At 38.6% G+C, this 21,802-nt stretch overlaps 1 protein-coding gene and 1 pseudogene across 1 annotated transcript in view; one reads left to right on the top strand and one right to left on the bottom strand.

Moving 5' to 3' along the window:
* The window catches only part of NKD1 (NKD inhibitor of WNT signaling pathway 1), a 121,470-nt gene that overhangs the window by 81,512 nt on the left and 18,156 nt on the right, over positions 1 to 21,802 (top strand). The window contains exon 5 of the mRNA XM_074211354.1: positions 19,400 to 19,506. Within this exon, the coding sequence (XP_074067455.1) occupies positions 19,400 to 19,506 (107 nt within the window). The remainder of the gene's footprint in view (positions 1 to 19,399; positions 19,507 to 21,802) is intronic.
* Positions 1,232 to 8,979, bottom strand: LOC141505635 (small ribosomal subunit protein RACK1-like; annotated as a pseudogene).

Genomic DNA, 21,802 nt, shown 5'->3' with positions numbered 1-21,802 from the left:
CTCTTCCTGAGTCTGACTTTGTCATGCTTTGGCTTTCCCTGTGTATCTGTATCTGAAACTTTGGGAGTCTTTAATATAGTGCTATGTCTTTGACACTCCCCTTTTCAAGTCTGACAGTCACATCAGTCCACTGAAGTCAAGTTTAAAAGCAAATTCCTCTTTGATCAAATGACTAATTCTACCTGCCTGCTCTGGAAGGACCATCTGGGTTCTCTCATTCTCTCTTTCTCTCACCTCCAGGTTTGTAGGAGGTCCTGGCCTCATCAATGGAGGACTTGACTTTGTCAGACTGTTGTGATGTATATGGTGGGGATACTTCAAGGACAGAGAATCCCCATGCCAGTGCCTTCCCAATCAGAGGCTTGTCTTTCATCAAACTATGAATTAATGCAATTTAGCCATTGAAAAGTATTTGGCAAGGGTACAGAAAAGATAGTAGCTTCAGACACTGAAACTGGTGCTGGTCAGAGGACAATTCATGTTGCCCATTGCTTTGTGTAAATTTTCAAAACTTAGAGTGATCATAACCCTTAGTCAAAGTGTCTTAATGTATATTTGAATGTTTTAGGAGGGCATCATGGTAAAGAGGAAAGAGAACTGGTTCTAGAGTGAGGGAACTTGGCTGCTGCTTGCCTGTAGAACCTAGAGCAAGTCACTTCATCTCCCTAAGCCTCAGTTTCTTCATCTGTAAAATGAGGGCTGATGGTCTAGGAGGTCTCAGGGATATCTTCCAGCTCAAGCTCTATGGTCTTATAATAAATATTCAACTTTCCTTCATGGTGGAGGAGAGCTAGCCTTGGAAACAGGAAGACCTGGGTTCCAATCCTGAATCTCACACCTATTTACTATCTGATCCACTTCTCAGTGATCTAGGCTTCGAAGTTTTTTAAGATTAAAGTTGTTGGGAAGGTCCCAATTTGTTTTGTAGTGTCCTTGGTATTCGTCATGCCGATGAAATCACTTCTTGTCCTTATGTCTATCTTAGCATCACAGGATTTTAGGATCAGAAGGGACTTTAGATCTATTGTAACTCCCTCATTATATAGAGGAAGACATTTAAGCAGAGAGGGGAAGTAACTTGCCCTAAGATATTCAGGTAGTAACAGAGGTTAGATTCAAACCCAAATCTTAAATTTTTGTTTATTTTTTAATCAAAAGAAATTAAGATCTTTATTTCAAAATCTGAGTATAGTTGATCCCTTTACTGAGAGCCAATGGTCATTTGCATCACCTATACCAAATTGTCTGTGTATCTAGCCAACAGAGTCTGGCCATCAGCAGACCAGGCTAAAGAAGTACACTGGGGAAGCTGAACCTTCTTTTGGTGTTGATCACATCTTGGTTAAGTTCATCCACAAGGATTTTGACCTCTAGGTCCCAGATCTTGGTGCTGGGTCCAGTGGCAGTTCAAAGCCAGTAGCAATTGGACCTGAAGCAAAGGGCATTGATGATGTCACCACCATCCAGAGTATGGAGACATTTAACCCTCATTGACGTTCCACAGCATGACCATCCATACCTCCATAGACACAGACAAAATCTTCAGGAGAAACTGTTGCTGTATTTAGGTGGTCAGTGGGGTTTGTCTTTAGTTTGCAGTTGGCCACATTTCAGACCTTGACCAGCTTGTCCCAGACACAGAAAATAATGAAGGGTGAAAAAAGGACATAGGACACTCACTCTTGAGTGGCTCTCATGTTGCACAGTGTCTTTACAGATAGTTTTATCCCAGAAACCAGAGACAATTCGGTGGTCTGAAGAGAAGGCAAAACTCAGCACATCTTTGGTGTGACCCACAAATCACCTGGTGGTAGTGCGAATTTTGAAATCTCACAATAGTGTGTCATCCAAGGAGCCTTGAGAGTGCCAACTAGCCATCAGAGGAAATGACCACGTCACTAATAAAATATGAGAACATGCTGGAGAATCCTGTAGTTTATTTCATCTCTGGTGAACTTCCCCATGATAATGTTATCTCTGAGAGACTGACAAGATCATGTCTGGAAACTAAGGAACTGGGGTGATCTGGGGGTGTCACCTTAGGGCTCCAGGGGAAAGGTTGCATCTAGATTGCTTGGAGAGAGACCAGCCAGCTCTTCTTCACACCAGTAGCCTAGGGTTCTTTCCCTGAGATGCATAGACACTACTTCTATATGCTAGGGTTATTTCTGAGGTAATTCAAGTCTTTCTTTGGTGTTCGGACTCAATCAATTAAACAGCCAACATTTATTAATCACCTATTTTGTGCTAGACACTGTGCTAAGCACTGGGGATATAAAAAGAAGCCAAAGATAGTCCTTGCCCTCAGGGAGCTTACAATCTAATGGAGGAGATAACAAAGCAAACTATATATAGCAGGTATGTCCAACCCTTAGTCCTCAAAGCTCATGCATGCATCCTGAGTCTGGTACCTGGAAAATGAAGGAATAGGTGAATGCATTCACTAATGTTGCAAAATCACAGACCAGCTTAACCCTTAACCAACATAGCTTGACTTTTTCATATAACTAACATTGTTTGGTCTTACAGACTGCTGGAATTTTTTTTTAATATAAAAGATACGCTTATAAGAATTAAGATCTTTATTTTAAATTTTTCATATGACTCATTGCAGTTGCAACAGACACCTTTATTATTTGTAGCATCAATTACCATTTTGTTACTGACTTTGAGAATAGATTTCAAGATTTTAGAAAACATCAACTGCATTTCAGTATCATTGCTACTCCCTTCTCTGTTGATGTCAACATATTGCTTGCAAACCTGCAAATAGAATGTATAAAGTTGAAATCAGATATGTAATTTTAAAATAAAATTTATTCAATGATCTTTATTGGATTTTTGTAAGTTACCTGCCAAAAGAAAAATATCTGACATTTCACAAATTTGCTCATGTCTCTTTTTGGGGACTATGAATATTTGTAAGTACCTTTTTTTTTTTTTGCAAAATTTTGAGTGTAACATTTTTCTCCCTCTCTCCCTTTCCTCTCCACTCTCTCTGACAGTAAGTAATCTTATATAAGCTATACATATATAATCATACTAAACAAAATACCTATTAATTATGTTGTGAAAGATGAATCAAATTGAAATGGGAACAAAAAAATTAGAGAGAAAAAAACCATAATACCTAAGATTAACTTTTAAAAATTGAAGCTAGTAAGTTTTCATCTTAGTTTTAGTCTTAGTCCATGGTTCCTTCTCTTGATATGGATGCTATTTTCCACTACAAATGTTTTAGAATTGTCTTTGATTATTGTACTACTGAAATGAACACGTCCATCATAGTTGATCATTACCCAATGTTGCTATTAGTGTGTACAATATTTTTCTGGTTCTGTTCACTTCACTTAGCATCAGCTCATGCAAGGCTTTCCAGGCTATTCTGAAGTCCCATCCCTTATGATTTCTTATAGAACAATAATGTTCCATCACATTCATTTCCCACAATTTGTTCAGTCATTTCCCAGTTGATGGGAAATCCCTGTATGAAGCATACAAAAAGTAAAAATGGAATGAAAATTTCAGTTGATCATCTTGAAAATATTTTTCACATTATTACAACCTCAGATGAACCAGATATCAATACACTGGTACTGGAAAAACTAGGCTCAGTGTTCACATTAAAAATGGCATGTTCTTACTTTTTTGTTAAAAAAGTAGATTTTTTATTATTATACTCATTTTTATTGTTATACTTTACTAAATCATTACATTTATTATTATACTCAAAGGTAATATGGGTTATATTGCAGGCATGAATAAATATTAAATTTTGTATGCAACCCTTGACAAGTTTTTTGGGTCATGTGACTTAGAAAAGCTAAAAGGCTGGACACCCTTGGACACACAAAGACAGGACAAATGGGCATTCATTAATAGAAGGAAGATATTGGAATTTATGAAGGCTTTTGCAAAGCTTTCTGGAAATGGAACTTCGTGACCTATATGCACTTCTTCCCTGCTTATAACATTATTTCATTATTATTTTCTATACAGAGATCAGGAAGATCTAAATTTGGTTTGTAAAATGCCCAGCAGGATTATCTGGGAGATTTTTATTAGCTTTTTGTTTTCTATATTAGTCTTCTAGCCTTAGAGCTTCTAGCCTTTTCCTTTTCCTCCTTTCCCTAGTCTCGGGATTTTAGTAAAAGTGTGACCATTCTTTAGGCAATAGAAGTGGTCCTGAGAAAGTCTGTGTCAGTTCAATCCTGTTGTTACTTAGTTACTTCACAAATACTAATCTACCATTCAGATCGATCTTCAGTGGCCTAGGTTTCTGAATTCTTCAAGTTTTAGGTTTCTCTTCTCCTCTTCCTCTTCCTTAACTCCTTTTCCTCTTCTCTTAATCAGTCAGGTGGTCTATCAGTAAATAAGAGAGTTTCCTCTTTAATAAAGCAAAATGGGAATATTATCCTTTTCTTGCCAAATAGGTTTTTTTAAAAAAGATTTGCTTTTCATGTATCAACTTTTTTTTTTATTTTTGCAAGGCAATGGGGTTAAGTGACTTGCCCAAGGTTATACAGGAAAGTAATTATTAAGTGTGTGAGGCTGAATTTGAACTCATCCTCCTGACTCTAGGGCCATTGTTCTCTCTACTATGCCACCTAGCTGCCTCATGTATCAACTTTTCTTAAAGCAGAATCCACCTGAAAATAAAGTCAACCCCCCCTTTTTTTCCTCCTTTCCCCACTTTTTCACTTCCATGACTGAAGGTAGTTTTCCCTCAGTAGGTACTTGGCTAGGAGAACCCAAAACATAGACTCAAAACATAGAACTCAAAAAACATAGACACTGCTAGAAGGAGACCTTAAAAATATCTAGTTAGACTCTTTTTTTTTGTTTTGTTTTTGCAAGGCACTGGGGTTAAGTGACTTGCCCAAGGTCACATAGTAGGTAATTAAATATATAAGGTCCTCCTGACTCCAAGGCCAGTCCAGTGCTCTCTCCACTGCACACACATAGTTACCATGTTTAGACCCCTATAATTTCCCAAAGAAAAAACTTTTTCATAAATATGAAGTAACTTACCCAAGGTCACACAGTTTAGAGCTGGTTAAATTAAACTTTGAGTTCTTGATTTCCAGTCCAATATTCAATACCTCAGCCAGACCCTTAGGAGGTACTTCCTGAGTATTCATTAACTAGATTTCTGCCTTTGGTCAATATTATAAGGTTCCCCAACTAGCAGGAAAATGAGTTTTGTCTTTGGATCAGTTAGTGGAAGGAGAGATTCTGTGGTGCCAGCCATGAGTGCTGTAGGGGGGTGGACAGGCCAAGCCAAGTTGGCATTGTTCTGGGCAGCTTGCTATCCTCCATTCAGAGAGCTTTTGTCAGCTTTGACTCCACTGTGGTTACAGTAGCTACAGAAAACCAAAGTTTTACTGCAATGAAGAGAGAACAAGTGCCCTTTTCTCTAAAGTCGGCTGTTCATAAAAGCGCAGCTTGAACATTGGAAATTCTGACTTGTCTCAGATACTAAGGAGACTTTTATAGTTTCAAGTAGCTCGGGGGTTATATTTTAAAAGTTGAATTTCATCACATGTTTTAAGTTTTGGGGGGGGGAAAGACATGATATTTTTAGCCAAAAAAAGCTTTTTTTTTTTTTTTTTGGTTCTCTTTCCAATTTTTTTTTTCCCTTTTGCTTCCTTTCCTTCCACTCCCCTTCCCCAAACAGATGTTTTATCTCAATCCTATCCAAGCCTCATAGCAGAGAATGGTCATCAACCCTGTATTTTCAAGAAGGAAAAAAAAGGATTGAAAATTATTTGTCTAAAGAATATTTTCCCCCTTACTTTACACCTCCCCCCCCACACACACACACCTGGTCTTTGAGAAAAAGCTGTTGAGAGAAAATTACAATTGGGTAGGGAAGAAATAGAATTTGAAATGCAGTTTTATTTAGTGAGAGCCCAGAGCTGGGCATCTTGCTCCCAAACAGAGGAAGAATTTTGGGTTGTTTTGGTTTTAGAAGATGTAGGGGGGGCGGCTAGGTGGCGTAGTGGATAAAGCACGGGCCCTGGAGTCAGGAGTACCTGGATTCAAATCCGATCTCAGACACTTAATAATTACCTAGCTGTGTGGCCTTGGGCAAGCCACTTAACCCCGTTTGCCTTGCAAAAAAATCTAAAAAAAAAAGATGTAGGAAACTTTAATTTTTCTGTGGGAGGTAAATGATGCTTAGGAGTGCCTCCTGTATTCTTTTTCTCTAGGTATCTCTCTGTGTCTGCTGTCTCTTTTTCTCTCTGTTACTTCTCTTTTTCTTTTTCTCCTACTTCCTCTTCCTCTTCTTCATTTTCTCTTTTTCTCCCCCCTCCCCCAACCCTTTTCTTTAACCAAGCTAGAAGAACAGTGTTCATCTGTGGTTCACAGAGCAGGGAAGCTTTGACTTGCTGATTTTTGATCTTGGCCAGTTGACCCATCCTTAAATAGTTTGGTAGTCCATCAAATGTAGAGGCTCACCATATTAGTGTTAGAATTAATACAGAAGGCAATCTATCTCCACCGCAGCTCAGAACTACACTGAGTCATTTACTGGCCTTAGCCTTCCCAGGATCAAGGATTACATATACATATATATGTATATGTATGTATGTATGTATGTATGTATATAAGCTGCCATGCCTGCTGAGTACCTTAATTCTCAATTAGCATGGGGGGGGTATTCTGAATTCAAGTTCTGGGTGGGGCTTTATCTGGAGGATAGTATTAGTGTTAGCAAGGTCATCCAGAGCAAAAAAAAAATAACTTTTTTGTCTATTGTCTAAAAGTTCAGGTATATTAGTATAGGGAATATTTTAGTACCTTCTCTAGCATTCTTTGGAAGAAAAGAGGGGTAGTGAGCAAATGAGAGAGACTGAAAATCTGTTCTTCTGTACAACTCCATGGGGATCAAAGAGCATGCCAAGGGCAAGAGCTCTTTGTCTTGAAGTCCTGTTTAATTAAATTAGGGGATAAATGAAATCACATGATGCAATCATATCTTTTCTTCCTGGAATCCAGGTATGAGGCAGCGTCTCATCTCTTCCCTACCAAGTTCTGTCATCCCTGAATACTAATCAAGGATATTTCTTTCTTTGTTTTGAAAGAGTTTTGAAAGAAAGGGCCATGCCTCATTAATAAACAAAGCTGACTGCACCATGCAAATAATATAACTTGTTGGGTAACACAATTTTTTTTTTACAAGGAAATGGGGTTAAGTGGCTTGCCAAAGGCCACACAGCTAGGTAATTATTAAATGTCTGAGACCAGATTTGAACCCAGGTACTCCTGACTCCAGGGCCTGTGCTTTATCCACTATGCCACCTAGCCACCCTAGGGTAACACAATTTTGAAAGGGTTCCTACTGTTAACAAACAGAAGATGGACTCCTCAATATGTTGAACCCATTGGGAATTACTTTTACTTGAGACTATGTTCAAAATTGAAGCTGAGGGAGTGAGGGGTGATGTCCTTTTCTGCCTTGTCCATTCTGAATATCCTGACTTGATTACATTTGTTAATTGGCTAGTAACAGATAATGCATCAGGGTTATATGGCAGTTCATCTGCAAAATTTCTTGCTTTGGGGGGTTTCAGATAGGTTTCAGATCACTACTTACTTTAGGCCTCAGTTTCCTCATTTTAACAATAAATGCGTTTTGATATATGACCTTTCAAGTCCCTCCCAGCTCTGACCTTCTATGATTCACTTTGAGTATAGTGAACTCTTTATTATCTAGAAAAGTAGGTTAAAGCAAAGATGAAACAGTCCAGAGTAGCGAATGATCCAAGAGTCCATTCTGTTCTGCTTGGCATGTGTAGTAGGCTTTTAGTCATTGTTGGCAAGAGGCTTACCTTCCTAATTATGTTTGGCTCAGACAAATGTTAAAATTAGTCTTTATTTACTATGCCAGCCGATAATGGAAGGTGGTTATCCAGAAGTGTTCTGAATATAAGGGGCATGTCAGCCTAGGACTAAAACCATTTTTAGATGATAATAAGCTACAAGCTCTATGCATATGATGGCTGGCATCCAGACACTGGACCAAAAAACCTAACCCATATTAAATCTTACAAAGGACTTGCTAGCTAATTATCTAAGCAGAGAAGAGGAATTGCCTATCCTCTGACTGTCCTGGCTTCAAGTCCCAACTAAAATCCTACCTTCAGTCCTTACCCAGCTCCTCTTAATTCCAGTGCCTTCCTTTTATTAGTAATTTACTATTTATCTTGTATGTAAATTGTTTGGTATATATTTGTCTATATATTATCTTCCCCAATAGATTGTAAATTCCCTGTGGGCAGGGATTGTATTTTACCTCTTTAAAGCATAGTGTCTGGCACGTTAAAAGTGCTAAGTAAATATTGACTGATGCAGTTGAGATATAGTTCTTGTGGTGTATAAGTAGTGCTAATTTAGCAATAAATCAAAATGTAGACTATTCTTCCTAAAATGATATCAATTTCTAGTCTCCATTTAACAATATTGAGATTAGCTAGCTTACTAATATTGATATTAGCCAGTTTGGGGACTTTACACTTAAGTATATCAAGTTGAAATAAGTTCAAATAAATTCAAGTATTAACAAGTTGATTTTAAAATGTACCAAATTCCTCTTCATTCTCAGAGAACCATAAATTTATTGGCCATCTATAATGTACCCTGCACCCTGCTGTGGGAAATATTCAAGAGAAGCCCTTTACAATCTAGTTGGGAAGATGTGATAATCAAGAACTATAAGAGAACCTAATAAAACCAGAATTTGTGGTATAGATTTTAAGTGTTATTAGAAGTTAAGAAATAGAGAGGTCCATGTCCTTCAGGATCCCTGAGGAATCAGGGTCCAGCTAGACCTGAACCCCCCCCCCAAAATGTGTAGTGGGTGTTCATGGAGGTAATTTTCCCCATGGGATTTACTTTTCCCAAGGGTATTCCTGGAGCACGGTGGAGGGGAAGGCTATTGAGGGTGTTTGAGTAGCAGTGTTCCCTGTTGATCATGGTAGCCATCTGGAGCAGGGGGAGGAGGTAGGGGTGTAGGAGTCTGTTTTATTTCAACTCACCTCTTTTTCTTCTGGTGCTGTTTGGGTGGCGCCAGCTGTCAACAGCTTGAGGCCTGGGTGGGCTTTGTGCCATCCTAGTCTCAAACTCCCAGGGCAGATAATGCTATTAGACAGGGTGAATGGTCCATGTGAAGGTGACAATTTACACTCAAATTGGACTCTCTTCAGAATTAAGTGATAATGTCTCAGATAGCATATTGCATCCCTATAATGTGCCTTCTGTTATGTCTGATGATCAGAGTCACAGCCCACCACTACAGGTATTTGCTTTTAACTCTCCATAGCTGAAGCTTATACTTTTCCTTTCCCCCTTTTTCTTTCCTTCCTTCCTTTTTCCTTTAAAGAAAGAACTGGGGGAGGGGAGAGGGAAGAGACTGTCTTTGATCTTGTTGAAGAAAAAAAAAGTCTGTTCTGTTCAGGCTTTTGGCTAACACAACAAACAGTGTTTAAAATTTAACTTTGCTTAATTAATTAGTAATTCTGTTTAATGCCGTCTGATCTTCATCCAAAAGGTATTCTGAAGCATGAGAACGGAACATCAAAGTGTTCTGGGTGAAGATGGTCAAGTAATGCGTTTAATCTGGCAGTTGCTGGGAGTGGAATGGAGCCAGATTGGGAGCTAATGGGAAAGAGAGCCCATAATCTGGCCAGTCAGTGCTCAGGGACCTGCCTGCTTCATGACTTGAGTGTGAAAAATGACAAAGGGCAGGCTCAGAGATGGAGCTTGGGTGGGGGTAGAGAGCTTTACAGATAGCGAGAAGCTTCCCTCTCTCCTAGAACACCTTTTATACCTATCATTTGGTTTAACAAACAAACCAACTTGATTATTCTACCCTTCACTCTCTCTCTCTCTCTCTCTCTCTCTCTCTCTCTCTCTCTGTGTTTTAAAGAATTAAATAAATAAACACTGCCATGACATCCACTGTTTATAGTAAATCCCAAATAGCTGCATCAAAATGTGACCTCCTGGGGCTGGGACATGGGAAGGGGAACATGTGGCAGGGGACGAAAGGAACAGGCAGATAATTGGATCTTCCTCTGGCACCAAACTGTGGATCTGAATGTTATTGTTCCTTGGAAATAATTTGACCTTGTTGGCACCACAGTGAGCTCCAATTAGCAATTTCCAACAGTCTAATGGATGACTTGTCACTCAGCATTGCTGTCTTATGACTGATGGAGCAAGATTAATTCTGTTTCAGGAGAGGTTGGGGTTTGGGGGGGTGAGGAGGGTGGTGTTGGTAAAGGATTTTTTCTTTTGTTTTTGTTTGGGATTTTTTGGGGGTAAGGGGGAGGTGGGAGCATGGAAACATCTTTTCTATATTTTTTGAAACCTCTGCCCACTTTGAACCAGATCACAATGTTATCTTAATTAATAAGCATTTCCTGAGAGGGACCAAAATAAATGACTGGTATGGTTTCAGGATGTTTTTTGTGTCATTTCTGTTAGCTGTAACAATTAAGCAATGTAACTTACCAAAGGACAGGGTGAGAGGGTGACATCTCTTCTTGACCCTGACAGGGTTGGGGTCCCTGTGGGAAGGGGAGCAAGTTGGTCTCCATTAGTCAATGGGAGTCATTGGACCAGTTTCTTCATTTTCAGTCAATCAACAAGCATTTATTTAGCCTTACTATGTAAGTCTTACTATGTAAGTTCCCAGCACTGAAATGAGAGTTTGGAATACAAAGAGAGACAAAAATAGCCCCTGCCCTCAAGGAGTTTAGCATCCAGTGGAGGAGATAAATGTGTAATTAAATAAGCATATGCCAGCTAAGCATAGAGTAGATGGAAGGTAGCCTTCAGGAGGAAGGCTCTAACAACCAAGCAGCTTCTCCTTTAGACCAGAGCATTGACCTGTCTTCTCAATGGGAAACCAAGGTGAGGGTGAGGTGGGAGAAGAGGAGGGCATAGTCAATGTATATAAGGATGATTACATAGGTCAGTGTAGGTAAATCAGTGGATAGAGTACTGGCCTTGGAGTCAGGAGGACAAGAGTTTCGAATCCAGCCTCAGACATTTGCCACTTAATAGCTGTGAGACCTTGGGCAAGTCACGTAACCTTGATTACCTCATATCCAGGGCCATCTCCAGTCATCCTGATTTATATCTGGCCCCTGGACCCAGCTGATTCCAGAGGAGAAAGTGGGGCTGGTAACTTAGCATAGCACCCCCTCACTCAAATCCAATTCATGTGCTTGTCATGACATCACCTCCCTGGGACAAACAACATCATGTTGGAGGGGAGTAAGAAGACTGGTGAGCTAGCAGGTGGCCGAGTTGTGAAGAGTATTCTGTTGGCTAGTACCAACTCAAGACCGCTCATCCCAATAGGGATTGCCATGGTATCCTAGGGGAAGTGAACAGTTTGCTTCAATGGATTCCATTCAGGTCAGGTTAGTCATCAATTAAGGCATGGAAACAGACAGAAGGGACTTTTCACATCTCCAAGTGAAAAGAAAGAAACCAAGAGAACCAGGATTATCTTGTCTCCTCTCTCTCTCTCTCTCTCTCTCTCTCTCTCTCTCTCTCGTAAGAGAAGAGGAGGAGAGTGGGAGTAAGGAAAGAGCAATGATAGGGGTTTCTTTCTTTGGGCTTTATCAAAGACAAGTTGAAAGGAGATATTGAACCTGAAGGTAGTTTGCTGATAACTTTCTTTTGAACTTTGGGTTTGGTTTAGATAAGCATGGGAGGCTTGCATCTCTAGCCAGGACCTCTTCTGAGTTAAGCTAAGCGGAGTGCTTTGAAGACTGAGCTCTCATCTTTTTTTTTTTTTTTTTTTTTTTTTTTTTTTTTTAAGGGATGGGAATTGTTGAGGGAGGGAACTTTGAAGCTAAAAAATTTGTTTGCATTTAAACTTGCTACTTGTCAAGATGAAGCCAGTGTCCCTTTGTGATATTCAGTTAAGGGCATTTTTTAAAAAATGTAGAAACTTCCTTTCCCTCCCTCCCTTGCATTCAGAAGGCAAACTAAAAGTTTACTATGAGATCAGCCAGCTTCTGGAATGGGCACACATAAGCATTTTTGAACATTTGAAGGGTGGCTAGTGAACAGTGAGGTTTGTCAGAACTCACCCCAAGTTTAGAAAATCTGGTTTTCTAGGGGGTGGCTTGTGCTTCAGTCCATGACTAGAAGTGAACCCTAGGGAGATAATTATGATTTCAGTCAGGTCTGAGCTCACATCCCTGACAAATTCTTGATGGCTGCATCTCTATAGTTCTATCTATATGGAAGGTGGAGTCAAGATGATATAGAGAGTAAGCAGTCTTATTCAGACAGATCATGTTGACTGGTTCCAGGTCATAACTAAATTACTCAGCCCTCTTTTAAAAAAATGACACCTATCCCTCCCCAGGTGTCCAGCTTTGCTGAAAATATTTACTCCTGAGTAGGGTGTTGTATGGAGGAGTAGATGAAGCTAATTGGGTGAGGGCTGGGAAAGGTATACTTTTACAGTTTAGGGAATCCAATTAAGAGACAGGTCCTCTGAAAAGATTCAGATAACATAGAAATTCATGGAATTGTTAACATTTTATATCATTTTCTTCATTAAGTTATCTCTGATTCTATTCTTCTCTTTCCTCAGTGATTAGTGTAGTTCTTCCTCAACCCCTTCCCTCCCTTTTTTAAATACATATGAATCTTTACTCACCATTTTTCTTAGGCACATTTTTGATGTCTGGACTTTAATGGAAATAGGAAATTCTTAATGAAGAAATTCTCTCTACCAATGTATGTTGACTTACTCTGCAATTTATTTTCTTAGAAATTCCCGGGGGGGGGCAGCTAGGTGGCACAGTGGACAGAGCACGGGCCCTAGAGTCAGGAGTACCTGAGTTCAAATCCAGCCTCAAACACTTAATAATTACCTAGCTATGTGGTCTTGGGCAAGCCACTTAGCCCCATTGCCTTGCAAAAAAACCCCTAAAAAACAAAAAGAAGTTCCCTGGGGATTATAATTTTGTTCGGGGTAGTCTCATCATTTTGAACCCATTTTGAACTTATTTGAACCCATCTGAATCTATGTTGTTCTAACTCCTCTGCCAGCTCTCTATATTATACCATGCTGCCTCTCCCTGTTTTTAGCATGTGTATAGCATTGTAGCTATTAGTTAGCCATTTTCATCTATCAGAATGTAATTTTACTGAAGGCAAGGACTGGATCTTATTTATTCTGTTTTTCTACCTACTGATAGGTAATTAGTATTAGATGAATGTTGAGCACTGATATATAAGCTCAACAACCTACCCATTGCATCTTAAAGTATCTTGCATCTTCAATATGATGAAGCCTAACTGGTTCAAATTTAGTGGGTAGAGTGTGACAGTTTCTTCCCCCAGTCATTTTTAGACTTGTCATTTTAATCAATAAATTTCTATTAAGCTTTTAAGGAGAATTGGGTTTGCAGTTGGGATTATGATCTCCAGCTGGGGCCTTGCTTTGGTCTGTCTTAAGGATTTATTGCTTTTGAACACTAAAGAAATAAGACTCCCAACTGCCTCTTCCCCCAGGGTGAAGAGGATGCTTTATGTCACACCTGCCTTCCTCCTGTTTTTCCCCTTCTCTTCTACTCCATTATAATATTACTTTTGGATGAACTGAAATATTTCAATTCAATTTAACAATATTATGTCTCTACTTTAAATGTACCTGTGTGCCTGCATGTTGCCCAAAACAGTCAAGAATCAAGGTACCAGATCTGTCCCCAACCTTTCTGAACTTGTATGTAGACTAATGTCTGTCTACCATCTCTGACATCCTTCTGTTATTCAACCTCTTCCTTACTTTAGGTATACTCAGCTTTAAATTAATCTAATCTCAAACCCAAGATTCATACTAATTATAGGATTAAAATGTGGATTTACTGAAGGATTTCTCTAAACCACAGGAGGAATTCTCTTTTCTATGAAAAAATACTGACTTACAGAAAAAAAAAATTACTTGGTCACCTAAGTAACTTGATTTAGCTTTGCTTTTTAAGAAAAGAAGCAAAAAGAAAGAAAAGAAGCAAACTTCCTTTCACCTACTTTTAAATTTTCCAATAAAGAAAACATTTTATTACACAGAAAACATACTTCAGCTTTGTATTTTGTTAAGATGGAGAAAGAATGCCAATGTTAAGAGAACAGGAGAGAGAGAATCAGACACAGAAAGACAGATAATGAAAGATATAGAAAGTCATGCAGATTGGTATTCAGAAGGAAAACAAGATACATTAGTACTTTCCTTTCACTTATGCAATAAGAAAGGAGATAGAATAGCATACATAGAAATGGCCAGAAACAGACCCAAAGAACAAACTTCCATGGAGGACATTCCCTTTTTGTGGTCTTTTAGGCTATTGCCATGAAAATACGAAGTTATACTGGCCCATTCAGGGAAATCATCTCTTCACACTTGTCTTGTGGGACAAACTAAATTATGTTAAAGGCTGAAGATTCTTCATCCTAAGTAGTATTTGTTTTCCATGTAGCTTTTAAGAAATGTAGCTATTGTACATTTTACATTTTAAGTGCCTTTATATTGGTCTATGACTTTTATTTTTCTCATTTGTAGCATTTTACTTATTTGTCTATGGTAGTATCTGCTATTGATTCTAAATTTCCAGAAGAAAGGAAGAGCATCTATGCTAGTTTCTCTGTATAGCACTCTCCTCCATGTTCAGAAACTGAATTGTCAGAAAAACTGACAATATTTTTTCCATCAAAAAGAAAGGAAAGAAGATTTAAGTGTCTACTATCATTTTACAAATATTATTTCATTTTAATCTCATAACACCCTGAGAAGTTTAAGTGCTATTACATAATATTCTCATTCTATAGATTAGGAAACTGAAGCAGAGAAAGGTTAAGTAACTTGCCCTAGGTCATACAGCTAGTAAGAGTCTGAGAATGAATTTGAACCTAGGTCTTCTGATTCCAAGTACTCTGAAAATGGTTTCTTCCCACAACCTCTAAAATTAAGGATTTATTTCCAGACAATACATATTCATTACATTTCACATTCTCATGTCATTACTTATTTTGAGTTGGCCTCAGATACATGGAACACTAACATCAGCTATCTAGATCTGTTTTTGTCCTGAGTCCAAAGCTAAATGGGGTATTCCAATCATGTCCCTAGTCTATTAATGAGATATTCTATGTATTTACTACCATTCTCATGATATGACTTGTTCAATATCTCTGAATGATATAGTGCCTCTAAAATCCTCTATACCTTCTACAGAAAGTGTTCCCTATTTGGCATGGAAATCCATGAAAGGAGTTGACATCATTCTTTCCATTGCACAGATAGCACTTTTCCTCTTAGTTAATTCAGTTTACTTTCTCTCTCTTTCTCCACTTATCTTTATGCCTCTCTCTCTCTCTCTCTCTCTCTCTCTCTCTCTCACTCTCTCCCCCTCTATATATATGTATAGATAGATATAAAATCTTACATGTACATAGTTTTGTGCATGATATCTCTCCCATTAGAGTTTGAACAACTTGAGGGCAAGGACTATGTTGGTCTTTCTTTGTATTTTTAGTACTTAGCACAGTCCCTGTTACATAGTATCAAGTAGTACAAAGTATGATTAAAGAATGCTTGGTGTACCAAGCATTGATAGAAAATATCACTTTTCCTATTTTGTCAAGAAAAACCAGGTGAATATGCCATTCATTGTGGGTAGCCTTGTGAGGTAACAGTTTGGCCCCAGTCTTTATAGATTCTTCAAGTATATAATAAAAAGAGAACTAGTCTTGGGAGAGAGGAAACCAGGATAGAAGAAAAACCAATTAAGTTCCAAGAGGGCAGAGTGGTATAAAAAAGAGGACACTGAACAGAGTCAGCAAGTTTGGCCCCTGACTCCTGCTGTGATCTTGGGCAAGTTATATCCCTTCCTTAGGCTTCAATTCCCAATCTATAAAATGAGGGGGTGAATTAGCTGATACATAAAATCCCTTCAGAGTCTAAAATTCTGTTTTATTTTCATAATTTTGTGACCTTGAGAGTTACTTTACCTTCTGTGTCTGTATCTTCTCTATTTCTCATGGGGATGTTGTGAGGAAAACAAATTTTAACCTAAAAGCTCTATCAAGATATGAGTTGTCGGGGCGGCTAGGTGGTGTAGTGGATAAAGCAACGGCCTTGGAGTCAGGAGTACTTGGGTTCAAATCCAGTCTCAGACACTTAATAATTACCTAGCTGTGTGGCCTTGGGCAAGCCACTTAACTCCATTTACCTTACAAAAAACTAAAAATAAAAGAAAAAGATATGAATTATCACCACCATCATCATCATGAAAAAATTATGCCTATGGGGCTAATCTACACAGTCTGATTAGTTCCCCAGACTCACTGAGCTTCCCTGTGAGATGGGTTATGCATTTGTGATCTTTGGCAAATCACTAGAATATGATCAATCCCATGTGGCTTTTTAAAGGAACCTCAACACTTAAAGCCTCAGTTTCCCTATCTGATACATGAAGAGTTTATCTCTTCATTAATTTATCTCTAATGTCCCTTCTAGCTCTAAACTATATTCCCATGATTCAAAATTCACCAAAATCTTTCTTAAACTTTTTTGTTTCTTGATATCTGTGTCATTTCTCTGCTTAATTTGACTTGCCCCAAAATTAACTCAAGAAAGTGCCCCCCCCCCATTCCTAATGATTCTGGATTTGTTGAGCAAGCCTGCCTTCACTCTATTTTAGGAATGATTTTGTAAATTTTAACTATGTTCTTTTCTACCTGTGTCATTCCATGCTGAAGAATCCATCTTCAGACTCAGGAGTAGTGCCCATTGATGGGGGTGATAAACCCCTGCCTCCCAATCTTAGGAAAGTTTGAGTTGATTGTTCAGTGTTCTGAAGGTCTCTGCTTTCAGCCTTGTTTATAGTACTCAGGTGGAAGTAAAGCCAATGTAAAGCTATTAGATTTCCTTTTGTCAGACTGCCTCATTTCCTGAGGGTCTTGGATGTCTTCTCATGTGTTAGCTGACATTGTCATCTATCACCATCATCAAAATTACTCTTTATAGTACCCCAAACTTTCTCCCAATGAGAGGAATCAACTTGACCAAGAAAGACAAAAGGATGTCATGGGATCTAGGACTCGGGATCAAAAGACTTGAGTTTTAATACTGGTGTGGCTTCAAGCTTGTTGTATGATAGTTCACTTGCTACTTCTCTGCACTCAGTTTCCTTATTTGTAAAATGGGGATAATGATGCTTTGAGATTTAATTTGGTTGAGATTGTGAAGATAAAATTAAATGGCATTTTGGAAAAAAAATTAAGTATTTTTCAAATGTAATGTAGCATTACTGTTTTTAAATAAGACAGATAGTGAGTTATAGTATTATAATATAAATAATATTATTATATCATAGCAAACAATTATTAAGGGTCTCTCTCCCATGACCCAGACATTTTGCTAAGTGCTGGGGATGATAAAAAAGGCAAAAGACAGTTTTTGCTTTTAAAGTCTAGTGAGAAAGGTAATATGAAAATAAATATTCTAAGACTTGTCTGAGAGGGAAAGCATAAAGATTAAGGGAAATCAGATAGCAGGAATAAAAATATTTGGCACATTGTGCTATAATGGGCAATATTTTAAATGTGTTAGAAAGTAAAACTTGATAGGATTGCTGTGATTTTGGTATAAAGAGGATAAAAGAATGGTGTGATGTCTGAGCCACGTGATTGTGAGAGAAAGCTTTGGTGCCCTCCTGGGACCTCATTTAGACTGGTCATATGTATAGTGACATCAATATGAGGTCATCTGGCCCTTCTCCCATTTGGTCTTAAAAGGAACTATCTACGCATGGAGAAAAAGGATGGTCTTTAGTAGAAAGGACAGAAAGTGCCCTGGGTGAAGGCTCTTCTGGCATGGAGTCCTCCAGCTCACTGAAGACGTCTATTGTGTGTTGTGTGTGTCTGTGTTCATATACACCCACACTTTCCCCTAACACTGTTGAACTCTTTGAGTCCCTGCCCTCTCCCATGGCCATGAATTATACATAGTTGCATGAAGAGACAGTGTATTTTGTAAAGCCCTTCCTTTTTGCAGACTTTAGGCAGTTTTAAGTGGGCTATTTCCTGTTGCCTTAGGCTATGAAGGTTACTCTCCCTCTGTCCCTTTCCTCCCTCCTTTGATTTCCCACTCTTCCTGAATGGGTGTTAGCTCAGATAAACTGAGACCTAGTAAAGACCTTAGCTTAAAAAAAGGCCAAGGTTTCCCACTGCATCTGGGACCATCTCAAGTCATTTTGACTTTTGTCTTACCACTGGACTTCAATGACTCTGGAGGAGAGAGCATGGCAGATGATTTCTCAGAGCCCTGCCTCACTTAAATCCAATTTACTTGGAAATCAAGACATCACCATCCTGATGTCCATGGTCCTCCAAGGACAACAGCAATCTTATTGTATTTAAGAAGTCCATTCCTATTCTAGGTTTTCTGGTAACTCTTAAGAAATATCTGTCAAGAAACTCCAGAGGGTAGTTGGGAATAATATGAGGAATGAGGCTATGAAAAAGCTGTTATTTTGGAAGGGATGCTGGGAGATATCAGTTTTCTAAGCAAAATGGGAATGACAGAAGCATTTTTATAAATTCACCTTCACTAAGGTAGAGGTGAGCTTCCTGAAGCTTAGATGCAAAGACATAGTATAAAAAGCTATGAATTTGGCTCTGCATCTTAGAAGCTGTCAATAAACCTATAAGCATTTATTAAAACACTATGCTAAGTCCTGGGATACAAAGAATGGTAAAAGACAATCCCTTGAGGAATTTATAATCAAATGGAGGAAAGAATATGCAAATAATTCTGTAAACACTATTTATAGAATAAATTGGAAATAATTAACAGAGGGAAAACATTGGAATTAAGGGGGATCAGGAAAGGCTTCCTGTAGAAGGTGTGATTTTAACTGGGATTTGAAGAAAGCCAGGGAATTCAGGAGGTGGAGATAAGGAGGGAGAAAATTCCAGCACTCTAGTCTCTTGGGGGACAGCCCAAGATGTAGAGTTGGAAGATGGAGTGTCTTGTTTGAAGAACTGCAAGGAGGCCAGGGTTCCTGGATCTGTAGCCTTACACCAGTTATTTCATTTTCTTTTGTAAAATGAGAGTGTTGGAATAACTGAATTTTTAAGGTCCTTTTCACCTAGAAATACTGTGATCTTATGAATTTGGAGGAAAATGAGAGAGCTAGAAGATCCCACCATTTAGGTAGGAAGCAGCATACAGTATCTGGACTGTGAATTTGCAGAATCCAGCTTCCCTCTTAGTCACCAGTCAGTGTATGGTTATTGAAGTATACACAAATCTTTGGAGGGACTCCTTGTCAACTTTTCTCTCTTACCAATACCTTTACAGTGTCTTTGCCTCCTGAGAAGACAGATGGGCCAGGGAGTGGAGATGAAAAGAAGGCTGAGAAAGACAGTGAATCTTACCCCAGCTCCAAGAAACAACTGAAATTTGAAGTAAGTTTCTTCTTCCTTGGGGATTGCACTGAGGCTTAAGTTCTGACCCCAGCAAGGGAAAAACAACCATCCTTATTCATATTTTGACAAGCTTTTGAAAGAGGGGAACTCTTGCCAATCCAAGTTTTTAAAGAAACCAGGTTTTTACTTTTTTTATTATCCCTTTAAATTGGTTCCTCAAAGTTCTCTTCTCTGCCAATTTACTAGAGGCCTTTAGTTTGGGACAGCTTTCTAATATGGTTTAAATCATCCAAATAAAAAAACAATCCAACTTCTTACACTGCATACTCTTGGCTCTAGTCACCATTGGACCTATTTTTGCCTAAGGTGTTTCCTGTTTAGATAAATACTAGAGGGGATCCTATTATGCAGAAGACACAAAATCATAACATTGGAAAGGACCTCAGAATCCATTTGGTCCAGCCTATACCTGAACAAGAATCTCTACAATCCATCCACAAATGGTTACCCAGCCTTTGCTGAACATGGGGGACCAGTAACTATTTTTGTGTTTTTACAAGTGACTCCTAAATTTCTAAGAATAATCCAAATCCCTTTCCTGAACTGCATTCCTACATGGTCAGTTGTGTGCTGGACAGCTCCACCTCCATATGTCTTAGACATCTTGAACTCAACTTGCTAAAACAGAATTCTACTTTCTAACTTCTCCAAATTATATTTCTGTTGAGGGTTCCACTATTCTTCTAGTTATCCAAGATTTGAACCTTGAAATAATCTTCAGTTCCTCCCTCCCCTTCATTCCAATCCCTCATATCCAAACAGTTGCCAACTCTTGTTTATTTTGCCTTCATATTTCTTTAATCTCTCTCTTTCTCTCTACCTATAAGGTCATTCTTTTCATTCAGACTCTTACCATGTCTCTTTCTTTAGTTTCATAATTGGTCTCCCTGTTCCATGACTCCCTCCTTTCCAGTCTATCTTCTGTACTGCTGCTAAATTCATCTTCCCTAAAGCACAGGTCTAATGGTATCATTCCTCTTTTCAGGAACCTTCAGTAGCTTCCCAGTTCTTCTAGGGAAAAAATACAACCTCTTTACTGACCAACTCAAAATAGAGGTACTAATTTATTTGGTATAGTGAGTAAAAGATAGGGTAACAACTGAAGAGGTCTAGGTTCTAATCTTTATTTGTTCTGTTGGTTCACTGTAATCTCTTTGGTTCTCAGTTTCCTCTTCCACAAAAATGGGGTGGTCATTCTTGCTTTCCAATGCTTCATCACCTCATAGAAACCATCTTAATTTCTCAAGAGCTTTGACAACCCAGTAACTGCAAATTTGGTTTAGTTGGAAAGCTTTCTTGTTTGGATCCATGAGCAGCCTGACTGAGGTTGGACAGATTCTTTATTTTATTTTTTTTTAGGTTTTTGCAAGGCAATGGGGTTGTGGCTTGCCCAAGGCCACACAGCTAGGTAATTATTAAGTGTCTGAGGTCAGATTTGAACTCAGATCCTCCTGACTCCAGAGCTGGTGCTCTGTGCCACCTAGCCGCCCCTGGACAGATTCTTTATGAGGGTAGTCACAAGTGATCAGGTTTTTTGTCCACAGCAAATCACAAAGATTTACTAGTCATATGATGCCATGGGAAGAATACTTAATTTGTAGTCCAAGGACTTGACTTCAAATTAGGTTGTGCTGTTCTGTTAAATTGGGCAAATCAATGCCCCTTTCCAACTTTCATTTTGTTCTCATTTGAGAAAGGAGGGGATGGAATTTTATGATCTTTGAGATCTCTTTAAGTTTAGAAATTCTGCAAATATTTGAAATGAGATAAACAGTTCTTGGGGAAAGCATGACTTTTCAAACAGATCAATTATTTATTTTTATACTAATTTTATTTTAAGAGGAGATGAATTTTCATCATTTTGGCAGATTGACTCCAGCAAGAAAAAGAAAATAGGTTATTGCCAGTAAAATGGACACTATTTCCTTTCCATTGTCATCAGTTAATTTGATACTGATGCAAATTCCACTTCTTATGACTCCTCTGATATAAATATTACCTAATTCCCTTGAGTTTGTGGACAATGTGAGACTTAATGGAGGGCAACTATAAGTAGGATTCTTGGTGCTTTATCTCCCCTGGATGCCAGAGTAAATTACCCCACTTTATTTTTTTAGTAGCTGTCCAGGTGACAACTTCATAGAGATACAAGGAAACTTCAAGGTCATTTGGTTCAACCCTCTCATTTCTCATTGAGGAAACTGAACAATTAAATTACTTGTTCAAGTTTCCATAGGTAATAAGTGAGAGAGTCGAGATTTGAACTCTCAGACTG

Source organism: Macrotis lagotis, chromosome 1 (assembly GCF_037893015.1).
Source record: "Macrotis lagotis isolate mMagLag1 chromosome 1, bilby.v1.9.chrom.fasta, whole genome shotgun sequence".
In the NCBI taxonomy this organism is placed as follows: Eukaryota; Metazoa; Chordata; class Mammalia; order Peramelemorphia; family Peramelidae; genus Macrotis; species Macrotis lagotis.
This window is presented reverse-complemented; position numbering and strand designations above follow the sequence as displayed.